This window comes from Oncorhynchus tshawytscha, linkage group LG05 (genome assembly GCF_018296145.1).
Source record: "Oncorhynchus tshawytscha isolate Ot180627B linkage group LG05, Otsh_v2.0, whole genome shotgun sequence".
NCBI classification, from domain to species: Eukaryota; Metazoa; Chordata; class Actinopteri; order Salmoniformes; family Salmonidae; genus Oncorhynchus; species Oncorhynchus tshawytscha.
This window is the reverse complement of record NC_056433.1, coordinates 36,436,932-36,452,015: the sequence shown is the minus strand read 5'-3', so window position 1 is coordinate 36,452,015 and position 15,084 is coordinate 36,436,932. Positions and strand designations below refer to the sequence as shown.

The 15,084-nt window shown below is 46.5% G+C and overlaps 1 protein-coding gene across 3 annotated transcripts in view; it reads left to right on the top strand.

Annotated features, from left to right (window-relative positions):
• The window catches only part of LOC112241085 (1-phosphatidylinositol 4,5-bisphosphate phosphodiesterase beta-1), a 239,217-nt gene that overhangs the window by 148,807 nt on the left and 75,326 nt on the right, over nt 1–15,084 (top strand). For all 3 annotated transcript variants that reach the window (XR_006083419.1, XM_042321857.1, XM_042321858.1), the window contains exons 9-13: nt 2,188–2,354; nt 9,656–9,802; nt 11,660–11,817; nt 12,636–12,718; nt 13,422–13,506. Coding sequence is in view for 2 of the 3 variants with exons in the window: in XM_042321857.1 (XP_042177791.1) it covers nt 2,188–2,354; nt 9,656–9,802; nt 11,660–11,817; nt 12,636–12,718; nt 13,422–13,506 (640 nt within the window). In the remaining variant the exon portion in view is untranslated. The remainder of the gene's footprint in view (nt 1–2,187; nt 2,355–9,655; nt 9,803–11,659; nt 11,818–12,635; nt 12,719–13,421; nt 13,507–15,084) is intronic.

The window sequence follows — 15,084 nt, the reverse complement described above, 5'->3', positions numbered from 1 at the left end:
TTGTTTTACTCCAATGTTTGTAAACAAAGTAAATGTAAACAAAGACCATATAGCCTGAAATGGTTGAGACTGTCATCGTGGATGGTCAGTCTTTGCATCCATAGGTCTCTCTATGAATTTGAGTGGGGTGACATTTCTTCAGGCCCATCATCCCTCTGCTTTTACCGAAACAGGGGCGGGGCAGGTGCTTTGTTATTGTTTCAACTGCTTTTTTTTTTCAACTGCTTTTTGTTCAATCAAATTTTCTCACTAAGTTGAAACGAAATTGCCACAATTTAGAGCAGTCTGCCGTTGTTTGTATTTTGGTGTCTTTTGGGGGGTGGGGGTCTTTTAATGCCGTTTTTCACTTCTAGCTGTCCTCAGAGGCTAGTGGTGTCTGCCCGCTGGATAAGGCTCTACGCCAGAGCAGCCAACGCAAATTAAACTCACAAATCTACATTTAAATTTGAGAAAAGTCGAGAGAGAGAGAAAGAGAGAGAGAGGGAAAGGTGATGTGAACGCGATAGGGTTTTTTAATCAGATCTCATCATTTACTTCAACACCACATTTTGATCCTTTGTTCCTCTCCCTCTCTCCTCATCTCTCGCCCTCTTGAATTCTCTCTCCCTCATGTCTTGTTCCCCGGCTTCTCTCTCCTCTCCTCTGTTCTCTCCTCCCTATCTCTCTCCTCTCCTCTGCTCTCTCCTCCCTATCTCTCTCCTCTCCTCTGTTCTCTCCTCCCTATCTCTCTCCTCCCTATCTCTCTCCTCCCTATCTCTCTCCTCTCCTCTGCTTTCTCCTCCCCTCTGCTCTCTCCTCTCCTCTGCTTTCTCCTCCCCTCTGCTCCTCCTCTGCTCTGCTCTCTCCTCCCTCTGCTCTCTCCTCTCCTCTGCTCTCTCCTCCCCTCTGCTCTCTTCTCCCCTCTGCTCTCTCCTCCCTCTCCTCTCCTCTCTTCTCTTCTGCTCTCTCCTCTCCTCTGCTCTCTCCTCCCCTCTGCTCTCTCTTCTCCTCTGCTCTCTCCTCCCCTCTGCTCTCTCCTCTCCTCTGCTCTCTCTCCCCTCTGCTCTCTCTCTCTTCTGCTCTCTCCTCCCCTCTGCTCTCTCCTCCCCTCTGCTCTCTCCTCTCCTCTCTCTCTCCTCCCCCTCTGCTCTCTCTTCTCCTCTGCTCTCTCCTCCCCTCTGCTCTCTCCTCCCTCTCTCTCTCTCCCCTCTGCTCTCTCCTCTCTCTCTCTCCTCCCCTCTGCTCTCTCCTCTCCTCTGCTCTCTCCTCTGCTCTCTCCTCTCCTCTGCTCTCTCCTCCCTATCTCTCCTCTCCTCTCCTCTGCTCTCTCCTCCCTCTGCTCTCTCCTCTCCTCTGTTCTCTCCTCCCTATCTCTCTCCTCTCCTCTGCTCTCTCCTCCCCTCTGCTCTCTCCTCTCCTCTGTTCTCTCCTCCCTATCTCTCTCCTGTCCTCTGTTCTCTCCTCTCCTCTGCTCTCTCCTCCCTATCTCTCTCTGTCCTCTGTTCTCTCCTCCCCTCTCCTCTCCTCCTCTCCTCTCTGCTCTCTCCTCTCCTCTGCTCTCTCCTCTGCTCTCTCCTCTCCTCTGCTCTCCTCCCTATCTCTCTCCTCTCCTCTGCTCTCTCCTCCCCTCTGCTCTCTCCTCTCCTCTGTTCTCTCCTCCCTATCTCTCTCCTCTCCTCTGCTCTCTCCTCCCTATCTCTCTCCTCTCCTCTGTTCTCTCCTCTCTATCTCTCTCCTCTCCTCTGTTCTCTCCACTCTATCACTCCCTCTCCTCTGTTCTCTCCTCCCCTCTGCTCTCTCCTCTCCTCTGCTCTCTCCTCCCTATCTCTCTCCTCCCATCTGCTCTCTCCTCTCCTCTGCTCTCTCCTCCCTATCTCTCTCCTCTCCTCTGCTCTCTCATCTCCTCTGCTCTCTCCTCCCTATCTCTCTCCTCCCTATCTCACTCCTCTCCTCTGTTCTCTTCTCTCCTCCCCTCTGCTCTCTCCTCTCATCTGCTCTCTCCTCCCTATCTCTCTCCTCCCTATCTCTCTCCTCCCCTCTGCTCTCTCCTCTCCTCTGCTCTCTCCTCTCATCTGCTCTCTCCTCTCCTCTGCTCTCCCCTCTCCTCTGTTCTCTCCTCCCTATCTCTCTCCTCTCCTCTGTTCTCTTCTCCCTATCTCTCTCCTCTCCTCTGTTCTCTCCTCCCTATCTCTCCCGTCCTTTGTTTAGTGGAGCTAAAAGCAAACCCTACCTGACAGTGGAGCAGCTGACTGAGTTTATAAACATCCGACAGAGAGACCCTCGTCTCAACGAGATCCTCTACCCTCCTCTCAAACCGGAACAGGTTCAGAGCCTGGTGGAGAAGTACGAACCCAAAGAACTGCTGGTGCAGAAAGGTTAGCATGAGTCACACACACACACACACACACACACACACACACACACACACACACACACACACACACACACACACACACACACACACACACACACACACACACACGTACACACACACACACACACACACGTATACACACACACACGTATACACACACACACGTATACACACACACACACACGTATACACACACACACGTATACACACACACACAGGCACATATATGTATTTGTTTTAGAAGGACTCTGTTGTTTTGAGAGTATATCCCCCCCCCCCTTCTCTGAGGGGTGGTAAGTTTGCCAGGGGAGTTACCATAGAAACCACTCAGCCACATCGTGTCCAAGGAGCCAAGGAAGAGGAGAATTTAGTGGGGTTCCAGGGAACGCTTAGACCCACACAGACACACTGACATACAAAGCTCACAATCACGTATACACTTGCTCTACACTTCGTTTCTCTCTCATGCAATTCCTTCTTGCTTTTGCTATCAGACTGTGTGTGTGTGTGTGTGTGTGTGTGTGCGTGTGTGTGTGTGTGTGTGTGTGTGTGTGTGTGTGTGTGTGTGTGTGTGTGTGTGTGTGTGTGTGTGTGTGTGTGTGCTCAACGGTAGAGAACACTTAGGGGAGGACTCCTTGTCTGTCCACCTGTCATGCTCATGCTAGTGTCTCACATACACACACACACACACACACACACATGAACACGTGGGAACACACACACACACACACACTCTGTTTATCATACAGTCACACTCAGTTTCCCCTTCGTTTAGTAGAACAGTCAAATAGCCCTGTAAACACAGTCCTGTCTCATCCCAGGCACACACTCTGTCAAGTACAGACACTGACTACCGACAGTACTTATAATGCAGATTGTTATTAGACCCGTTATAACCTCTTTATAATGAGCTAATAACCCTTTACTACCATGTTATGATACATCTATTACATCCCTGCTCTCTGGCTTAGAGCTCTGTGGTTACAGAGACTTCAGGAGTCAGGATCCACCCATTTCGTCTCTCAGTCATGTTTATACTACCTTCTCCAAGTCCTGAATCACACCAGTGGGCCAGAGCACTCAACATCGCATACATGTTGCTCTGCTGGTTCAACTCAACACGAAGCGTGAGGAGTGATGTCTGCTTTACACAAGGGGTGTCCGAAATGGAAGCCTATTCCCTATACAGTCCACTACTTTTGGGACCTTGTCAAAAGTAGTGGACTTATGTAGGGAATATAGCGTCATTTAGGATGCTTGCAGGGATATGGGAGTTTAGATGTAGTGTTTCGTGGAAGGAAACCGTCCTGGGAGACAGAAGCTGTGGTTCAGACAGACTGAGCCACAACTTCATGGCCGGAGAAAATCACCATTTTCTGGTGACCGAGGTGCTGCTTTATGTTGTTACATTGTAATGATCAAACAGATGGCGAGTTAATCGTATTTCACGTCAGCTATATTAGCAATTTTAGCGTAAAATAAATATGCCAAAGACTATGCAGAGCCGTGGTTGGATCTATTTGGGTCCACCCGGGTCTATCAGCTGTAGTTACATAAGACCTGACGACAACCAAAAAGGACCCCATTCGGACCAGAGGGAAGAAATGACATGTTGGACCCGGACCTGCTCGGCGGTCGGGTCTTGGGTATTCGGGTTTGGGTTGACCCGTGAAGACCTCTAACACACACGTCCCTCTGCCCTTCCCAGTCCGAACAACAGATTTCCCACTGCAGTATTTATACAGCCTGGGGCAGAGGAAGGACTGCCATCTGCTCTGAAGATAGCCACAGAGTTACACACACACACACACACACACACACACACACACACACACACCCTTCCCCTTCACATACTCTTCACGCATTTCCTCCATACCACACAATCTTCACACCAACATTCATACACACCCACACACTCTCACTCACTCTCTCACTTCCTCACACACACACACACACACACTCTCACTCACTCTCTCACTTCCTCACACACACACACATGTGCGTTTGCCCTCTTCCCAGGTCCGTGGGACAGAACAGACCCTGAGGTCCAGTCCTACTGGGGTTCTGTATTATTCAGGAAGAGGAGTGGAAAAAGATATTCCTGTTCTCTCTCTCTCTCTCTCTCTCTCTCTCTTCTCTCTCTTTGTCTCTTTCTCTCTCACTCTCTCTCTCTCGTCTCTCTCTTCTCTCACTCTTGCGCTCACCCTCTCTCACTGTGCTCTTTCTCTCTCTCTCGCTCTTTCTCTCTCTGTCTTGCTCCCTCTCGCTCTTTGTCTCTCTGACACTCTCGCTCTTTGTCTCTCTGACCCTCTCGCTCTTTGTCTCTCTGACCCTCTCGCTCTTTGTCTCTCTGACCCTCTCGCTCTTAGTCTCTCTGACCCTCTCGCTCTTTGTCTCTCTGACCCTCTCGCTCTTTGTCTCTCTGACCCTCTCGCTCTTTGTCTCTCTCTCGCTCTTTGTCTCTCTGACCCTCTCGCTCTTTGTCTCTCTGACGCTCTCGCTCTTTCTCTCTCTCTCGCTCTTTGTCTCTCTGACCCTCTCGCTCTTTGTCTCTCTGACACTCTCGCTCTTAGTCTCTCTGACGCTCTTTGTCTCTCTGACCCCCTCGCTCTCTCTCAATTCAGTTCAATTTAAGGTCTTTATTGGCATGGGAAACTTGTTTATGTTGCCAAAGCAAGTGAAATAGAAAAGAAACAAAAGTGAAAGAAACAACAATAAAAATGAACAGTAAACATTACACTCACAGAAGTTCCAAAAGAATAAAGACATTTCAAATGTCATATTATGTCTATATACCGTGTTGTAATGATGTGCCCATAGTTAATGTACAAAAGGGAAAAGGTGTTTGTTCTTCACTGGTTGTGCCTTTCTTGTGACAACAGGTCACACATCTTGCTGCTGTGATGCACACTGTGGTATTTCACCCAGTAGATATGGGAGTTTATCAAAATTGGATTTGTTTTCTAATTCTTTGTGAGTCTGTGTAATCTGAGGGAAATATGTGTGTCTAATATGGTCATACATTTGGCAGGAGGTTAGGAAGTGCAGCTCAGTTTCCACCTCATTTTGTGGGCAGTGGGCACATAGCCTGTCTTCTCTTGAGAGCCAGGTCTGACTTCGGCGGCCTTTCTCAATAGCAAGGCTATGCTCACTGAGTCTGTACATAGTCAAAGCTTTTCTTAAGTTTTGAGTCAGTCACAGTGGTCATGTGTTCTGCCAATGTGTACTCTCTGTTTAGGGCCAAATAACATTCTAGTTTTCTCAGTTATTTGTTTAATTCTTTCCAATGTGTCAAGTAATTATCTTATTGTTTTGTCATGATTTGATGGTTCTAATTGTGTTGCTGTCCTGGGGCTCTATGGGGTGTGTTTGTGTTTGTGAACAGAGCCCCAGGACCAGCTGGCTGAGGGGACTTCTCTCCAGGTTTATTTATCTGTAGGTAATGGCTTTGTTATGGAAGGTTTGGGAATTGCTTACTTTTAGGTGGTTGTAGAATTTAACAGCTCTTTTCTGGATTTGAATCATTAGCGGGTATCAGTCTAATTCTGCTCTGCATTATTTGGTGTTTTACATTGTACACTGAGGATATTTTTTGCAGAATTCTGCATGCAGAGTCACAATTTGGTGTTTGTCCCATTGTCACATGTGCTGAGGGTGTCAGATTCTTGTCCAGTTCTGGCATTTAGGTCACCTTTCTCTTGACCCTCACTCTCTCTCTCTCTCTCTCTCTCTCTCTCTCTCTCTCTCTCTCTCTCTCTCACTCTCTCTCTCACTCTCTCTCTCACTCTCTCTCACTCTCACTCTCTCTCCCTCTCTCTCTCTCGCTCTTGCTCTCTCTCTCGCTCTCTCATTCTGTCCCTCTCTCTCTTTCTCTCTCACTCACAGAGACCTAAACAAGGTCCTCTTAACCTATGTCTTAAGTCAGTCATGTCTAAATCAAATCTGTATAGACCTTTGATGAACTTTATCTCTGGAAGGCCTAACAGCATTTGAAAACTTCAATCAAACCCGCCATATTAGGGACCAAACTACTACCTCGAAAAGTAGAACCATCTACACTGCATCACCAAAGTATGTGGACACCTGCTCGTCGAACATCTCATTCCAATATCATGGAGTTGGTCCCCCCTTTGGAGTTAGTCCTCCCTTAATATGGAGTTGGTCCCCCATTTGCTGCTATAACAGCCTTCACTCTTCTGGGAAGGTTTTCCACTAGATGTTGGAACATTGCTGCAGGGACTTGCTTCCATTCAGCCACAAGAGCATTAGTGAGGTCGGGCACTGATGTTGGTCTATTAGGCCTGACTTGCAGTCGGCGTTCCAATTCATCCCAAATGTGTTTGATGGAGTTAAGGTCAGGGTTCTGTGCAGGCCAGTCAAGTTCTTCCACACTGACCTCAACAAACCATTTCTGTATGGACCTCGCTTTGTGCACGGGGGTATTGTTATGCTGAAACAGGAAAGTGCCTTCCCCAAACTGTTGCCACAAAGTTGGTAGCACAGAATCATCTAGAATGTCATTGTATACTGTTGCATTAAGATTTCCCTTCACTGGAACTAAGGGTCCTAGCATGAACCATGGAAAACAGCCCCAGACCATTATTCCTCCTCCATCAAACTTTACAGTTGGCACTATGCATTAGGGCAGGTAGCGTTCTCCTGGCATCCGCCAAACCCAGATTTGTCCGTCGGCACTGCCAGAAGGTGAAGCGTGATTCATCACTCCAGAGAACGTGTTTCCAGTGCTCAAGAGTCCAATGGCGGTGAGCTTTACACCACTCCAGCTGTCGCTTGGCATTGTGCCTGGTGATCTTAGGCTTGTGTGTGGCTGCTCGGCCATGGAAACTACAAGAGGTTGGTGGCACCTTAACTGGGGAGGACTGGCTCATGGTAATGGCTGGAGCGGAATCAGTGGAATAGTATCAAATACATCATACACCTGGTTTGATGCCAGTCCATTCACTCCATTCCAGCCGTTGTAATGAGCCGTTCTCCCCTCAGCAGCCGACACTGATGGAAACCCATTTAATGAAGCTCCCGACAAACTGTTCTTGTGCTGACGTTGCTTCCAGAGGCAGTTTGGAACTCGGTAGTGACTGTTGCAAACGAGGACAGACCATTTTTACACATTACGCGCTTCAGCACTCAGCGGTCACGCTCTGTGATCTTGTGTGGCCTACCACTTTGCGGCTGAGCAGTTGTTGCTCCTAGAAGTTTCCACTTCAAAATAACAGCACTTAAAGTTGACCAGGGCAGCTCTAGCAGGGCAGACATTTGATGAGCTGACTTGTTGGAAAGGTGGCATCCTATGACTGTGCCACGTTAAAAGTCACTGGGCTCTTCAGTAAGGCCATTCTACTGACAATGTTTGTCTATGGAGATTGCATGGCAAGGTGCTCGATTTTATACACCTGTCAGCAACGGGTTTGGCTGATAACCGAATCCACTAATTCGAAGGGGAGTCCACCTACTTTTGTTTATATAGTGTACCTGTGAGGGGAGTGTTATAGGTTTTATTTCACGGTAGGGAAAGCATTTAGGCATTCCTCTCAGACACCGGGCTGGTGGAAGAGATTACACAGGGCACAGATCTAGGATCAGCTTACCCTCCCCAGTGTCTCTGCAGAGGTGGGGTTTGTACCAGAGGGAGACAGGTGTGCACACGTACATGTGTGTGCGCCTGTGTGTGTGTGTGTGTGTGTGTGTGTGTGTGTGTGTGTGTGTGTGTGTGTGTGTGTGTGTGTGTGTGTGTGTGTGTGTGTGTGTGTGTGTGTGTGTGTGTGTGTGTGCGTGCGTGTGTGTGTGTAACAGTCGCTAGTTCTGGGTGGCTGTGCAGTTAAGAGAGGCTAATTGGCTGCTTGTGTTAGTGTTTATTTCCCTGGCTATAGAGATCATTGATCAAAGGGTGTTGGTTTAGTGTGCGTGTGTGTGGGTTTAGTGTGCGTGTGTGTGTTTAGTGTGCGTGTGTGTGGGTTTAGTGTGCGTGTGTGTGGGTTTAGTGTACATGGGTTTAGTGTGCGTGTGTGTGGTTTTAGTGTGCGTGTGTGGGGGTTTAGTGTGTGTGGGTTTAGTGTGTGTGGGTTTAGTGTGTGTGGGTTTAGTGTGCGTGCGTGTGGGTTTAGTGTGTGTGTGTGTGTGTGGGGGTTTAGTGTGCGCGTGTGTGGGTTTAGTGTGCATGGGTTTAGTGTGCGTGTGTGTGGGTTTAGTGTGCGTGTGTGTGGGTTTAGTGTGCGCGTGTGTGGGTTTAGTGTGCGTGTGTGTGGGTTTAGTGTGCGTGTGTGTGAGTTTAGTATGCGTGTGTGTGTGGGTTTAGTGTGCGTGTGTGTGGGTTTAGTGTGCGTGTGTGTGGGTTTAGTGTGCGTGTGTGTGGGTTTAGTGTGCGTGTGTGTGGGTTTAGTGTGCGTGTGTGTGGGTTTAGTGTGCGTGTGTGTGGGTTTAGTGTGTGTGTGTGTGTGATGTGTTGGATTTGAAGGGAGCATGTCCATTATGGGAGTGGGAGCGTTTGAAGCTTCTCATGCACCTGACTTGTAAATGCACTCTTTGAATGTCTATTCTCGATGATATCTGAGTGATTTTAAAACAATAAGCCAACAGCACTTCTCAATTACTATTTCATCCTTTGCCTCTGCGTTGCACGATGGATATTTTATTTGAGTTTTTTTTACATCTTAAGGCATAAACACACACTGGAAGAACACCAGAGTATGGATTGTAGGGTGACTCAGTGTGGGAGTCATAGGTCTAACCCTTGTGGTCAGGGTTTGAAGCAGCCTTCGTCCCTGAGATTGATCTCTGTGGCTCTCTAATGTACACCCACACACATACACACTGGGGCCCTCTAATGTTGACATGGATTGATTGAGGGAACCACACACATACACACACACACACACGCACACACTGATTGATTGAGGGAATGTGTCGATGGCTAATAATGTCAGTGGTGAAACCTTTCCATCCGGGTAACACTTGAGATTTTTCAGCCTGACTGCTTTTGTTAGCAGCATTAGGACCTAGTTTAAACTCTGCAGGGTTTAGCTTAGTTTAGCTCCAACCTAACACTCAGCTTACACCCTGTACCACAAAACTGACACGATGGACACACATCTTTACCCAGGGTTTGAGAGGTCGTCTTCCAGTGTCTCCACTTCTCTATTGTCTCTGTTGTTTTGCCCCTCTTGTCATCCTGCAGGTTAGATGTAGGCTTTGCCAAGCATCGGAGCAGTGAGCCTAAGCTACAGTAGCTACAGCGCAACCGGCTACCCTCTGTAAAGTTGTGTGTTTGTGTGTGTGTTCCTACAGGTCAAATCTCAGTGGAGGGCTTCGCCAAGTATCTGAGTAGTGAAGAGAACAGCATCATCCCACCAGAGAAGCTGGACCAGAGTGAAGACATGACCTTACCACTGTCTCATTACTTCATCAACTCCTCCCACAATACATACCTCACAGGTGGGGCGCCTATTTGGAAACTTCAGACACTTTTATTCCAGGTTCTTTATTCAAATACTCTGATTGCTACTAACACCGGTGCTTGAAGGACGTTTCACCTTCCTGTTTCACCTTCCTCTACTGTAAGCCTGTCATCCAACATCGGCCAATAGGGGGCCTTCTCCTCCTGTGTACCTCAGGTGCTTATCCAATCAGCGCTCTCTATGAGACTGACTTCATTCTTATTCAGGAGTTCAACATTTCTTCAGACTGGCATGTGGCAGCAATAAGAATAGAAAACCAAAACTACAAAAGGCCATTCTAGCTGCAAAATATATTATTATTCATATATTGAAATATATTCCGGGGAGATGGATTGCGCATGAAAGTCTCTCCTGAATCAAATTTCTCCCGGGCAGAGGAACATTTTATTTCTTTAATAGGCTAATGTCAAAGACTTAAAAGGGAGAAATAAATTGAGGGAGATACACAAACGTGTTCTTAATTCCCTTTGTCAGGTCTTCTTATTCTTATTCTCCTATTGACACGTTGTCTTATTGTATTACACATGAATTAACTAGGTTATGATGAGAAATCATTTCTGGAAGTTACAGAGAACTTTACAGGGGCCTTGGCTTGCAGTGTTGGGGAAGGGTAATATGAAAATATAGTTCACCAAGCTACCAATTACTTCACACTGGACGACATTAAGCTACGCTAAAGCTACCCTTGAGAAATATATTGTTTACTTATCTGAAGTTACTTTGGGAAATACATTTTTCATGTGTAAATCCAAAATGTCATAGACTACAAATTGCAAGAACAAATCACTTGGGGGTGGGGGGGGTCATACTGTATTTTAACTTGGCCTATACTGTGTGCGTAATTTAGCTGTGTGCGTAATTTAACATAAAAACAATGTTTAAAGTGAGAATTAGGCAGGTCTGATGCCGAAAAAGAAAGGAAATGATTGCCTACTTCACACGTATTTTATTTTTGCAAATAAATGGTAGCTAGCTACACCGCTACATGTCCAAAAAGTTATTAACTACTCAAAACACTACCAAGATTTGAATTGAATCCAAACTATCAACAAGTTGCTGCAAAATGTAGATACATTACTAGTTGAACCGCATGTAGCTCACTACTCCCCAACACTGTTTGCTTGTTCCATGGCAGTGGAAGACAAGGATATTTCCAATAAGTCATTACTGATTCTTTTCTTGTGGCCAGGGTATTATTATCCCTTCACATTGATCCATCTGTAATCTCCTTCTTATTAGAACTGTGTGTTTCATGCCGTGCTGAAGGCAGAAACTCATTTAGAAGTTAACTTTCCTCTAATGGCGGATGCAGTAATCACCAGGAAGTTGTGTTGTGTTTGTGTGTGTGTTTGTGTGTCCATTCACGCTCCTTAGGAAGAGATCAAATTGCATTTGTAGAGGAGCTCAGGGGCGCACATCCTGAAGTGCGACACGCAGACACGCATACCCACATCCACTCAGACACAGATGTGCCTGCATCTCGGGGTTGACACTGTTGTCTCCGCCCGGCGGTAATGCGATGCTAATGTCGAGATAATTGCTTTGTTAATGGAGAAAGTGGGGATGAGATCTGCTTGTGCACTGCGGCGCTGTGTGGAATGCGGTGCTGCTCGTATCCATTTCCCCAATCTAATGGCTAATGTGCTTAATGAGAGCTTGAGATGTGTGGGAATGTCTCGCGTTGACACACAGTAGGACTCCTGGATCTCAGAAGGAAATGATGTGGTTATTAACTGTTGAAAGAGCAATGCGTGTGTGTGCGTCGTGTGTGTGTGTGTGTGTGTGTGTGTGTGTGTGTGTGTGTGTGTGTGTGTGTGTGTGTGTGTGTGTGTAGCGGGCCAGCTGGCAGGTAACTCGTCGGTGGAGATGTACCGCCAGGTCCTCCTGTCAGGGTGTCGCTGTATCGAGTTGGACTGCTGGAAGGGACGCACCACCGAAGAAGAACCTGTCATCACACACGGATTCACCATGACAACTGAAATCTCCTTCAAGGTAAACTGTCTGGGACCAGAGCGATAGAGGAGAGAGAGAGCGAGAGAGCGAGAGAGAAGGGAGCAAAGGAGAGAAGGAGGGAGAGGGGTGAGGGAGGAAGAGAGAGATGGAAAGAGAAAGAAAGCAACAGATTGTTTGAGTAACAGGGACACAGAGGGAGCGATGTGCTTGGTGTTTAGTATGGCAGAGAGCAACAGGAGAGAGGGGAGGAGAGAATAATTGAAGCACGGAGGGGTGGAGGAGAGAAGCAGAGGAAAGAACAAATAAGCCCAGGGAGAGGAGAGGAGGAAAGGAGGGAGCCAGGCCTAAGGTGGAGAAGAGATTGATTGATAGAGGGGAATTTAGTCTTTAATGGGAGAACTAAGTGCAAGAGAAGTTGGATTGAGAGTAAAATAAAAATGTGTAAGTGGACTGGTAGAGGGAATGAGAGACAGAGAGAAGGGGAAGTGTGTGTGATAGAGACAGAGGTAAAGCTATTAAGTGCATTAAATGCATTAGTGTTTGTAAAATGGTTGTAAATTTCACTTAACCACTTCATCTTAACACTCCCTATCAGATGTTCAATGAGTCAACAAGCTCTACACCAGTTGCTCTCCACATCACTGTAAATACTGTATAATACCAATATTGTACTTCAAATATTCCTATATTTTGGTTTAGCCTGACCAAAGGTGATTTAGTTGATGAACATCTGAGTTTCAACACACATCTATGAAACTAGACTCACCAATTCTGATCAGTGATCACATTCATTGATCTTTGCTCCCATTGGTCATTGACCAGCTCTGACACCCTGTCTGTCTGTTCTGTGTCTACAGGAAGTGATTGAGGCCATAGCAGAGTGTGCCTTCAAGACCTCCCCTTTCCCTGTCATCCTCTCCTTTGAGAACCACGTGGACTCGTAAGTCAACAACTCTCACAGGCTCTGTGTGTTATCCAGAGTTGACCTTTTGTTTGATGTCTTTGATGAATGTACACACCACCAACGTTCCCATTTGTTTAACCTCAGTTCACACTGTGATTCTGAACTGCGTCTACAGTTATGTTAGTGCCATTTTAACTGCCATGCTAATGCTCGCCACTCTTATGTCATGCGCTAATTAACTGTATGCTAATGCTAGCCAGTCGTAGAGTAGGGCATTAGCTAATAGCTAACTGGGAGTACTAGCTACTCGGAAGCCATTAGCTAGCTACATGCTAATGTAGGGAAGGTGGTTTGGTGAGCCACGTTTGCATGGTGAGTAAACCTGCCTGAGACTTGGGTTAGCTCCCCGGCGTGTGAACACAATCTGGTTGTGTTGGAACTGTAGTTTGGTCACATTGGTGGCATGCTCCAGTTGGGTGTCTGCAAGGAGTAGGTCACAGAGGGATAAAGTGTGACTTAGCCCAGGTCATCTGTTGAACCACACTCGCACGATGTGTGACCTTGCCTGAGACTTGCGTTAGCTTCCCCAAGACAACCAGGTTCGAATCCCAAACGGTCATAGTAACTATCCACTCCAATAGTCGATGTCGAAATACTAACATTAGGCCACTGTGAGGTGATTGTAAGGGTGTTAACGATGTGTGTGTGTGTGTGTGTGTGTGTGTGTGTTGCCTCCCAGGCCCAAGCAGCAGGCCAAGATGGCGGAGTATTGCAGATCAATATTTGGAGACATGTTACTGACCGACCCTCTGGAGAAGTACCCTGTAAGTACAGAAGGCACAGTCATGTTCACACACTATACACACGCATTGTCATACGCACAGTTCTAGACACCATTATGCCATGTACCTGTGAGTGTGGAGTGTTCCTCACCATTGAGCAGCCGTCTGAACAGCCTCATGTGGACTAAACCTAGAAGTTTACCCTGCCTCTATCTATCTATCTATCTATCTATCTATCTATCTATCTATCTATCTATCTATCTATCTATCTATCTATCTATCTATCTATCTATCTATCTATCTATCTATCTATCTATCTATCTATCTATCTATCTATCTATCTATCTATCTATCTATCTATCTATCTATCTATCTATCTATCTATCTATCTATCTATCTATCTCTCTCTCTCAATTCAATTCAAGGGGCTTTATTGGCATGGGAAACATAGGTTAACATTGCCATCTCTCTCTCTCCCTACCTACCTACCTACCTACCTGTCTATCTCTCTCTCACCCTTCCATCTCCCTTTATCTGAACATACCCTTTTCACCTGTCTGCAATTACAAACACATGGTTCTCTCCCTCCCTATCAATCAGACCCTTACCCGGCTATCAGAGGCTAAACTGCATATGGGCAGTCTCTCATGGTAGAATGAATGGAGATGGGTTACCGTGCATGTGTGTTGTGTTACGGGGTAATCCGTATGCTGTATTTGTAGGAAACCCTTTATCTACTCCCCCCCAGTTGCCATGGCTACCAGTGAAAAGCTTGCATTGTCCCTTTGTGGAGGAACTTTTTCTTCCGAGCCCATTCTTACGTAACGACAATCAAACGCACGCACGAATGCACTCACAAGCACAGACAGACGAGGACACAGAGACACCTACAGTTACCATCCGTCCCTTTAATCAGCAGTGAACTGTTAGGTTTCTTCATTCCACCAGGGAAGACTAACTTTACACATTACCTCACTGAGTGTAATAGCAGTAGGGCTGCGTTTGCGTTGTGTGTGTGTGTGTGTGTGTGTGTGTGTGTGTGTGTGTGTGTGTGTGTGTGTGTGTGTGTGTGTGTGCGTGCGTGCATAAGCGCAGAGCAGTACTTTCTGAAAAGAGGTAGAGAGAAAGAGAGAGAGAGTCGGATATCTACTATAGAGTGAGTGATAAGTGGGCACAAAGAACAAAATGCCAACTTCTCCCACTAGCTTCCCAGGTGCTTCCGTTTAAGGGGGAAATGCTCAACTTGCTTTCGAAGACAAGTGGATATGGCAGATGCTCATATCAAGTGTGATGCTGTTTAACCTTTCACTGCAGTGGGGCTAAATCAGGGTCACACAAAGTGTTTCTTGGTAGTCTTAAACACATCTACTTTGAAAACAAAGTATACACCTCACACACATGGCTATGGGCTTAAAAAAAGAAGACACATGTACCACGTCAGATATAGAGTTGAAATGTATTCAATTATGAGTTGGCATTCCAACATTACACTTTATATACATCACAGAAGACTGAGATATAACAAAACTGTTTGACATAGAAACACCGGATCGTCTTTGTCAAATCTTTGTGTGTTTTGTAATAATGATGAAATTCTAAAAGACATGAATAACATTCCAC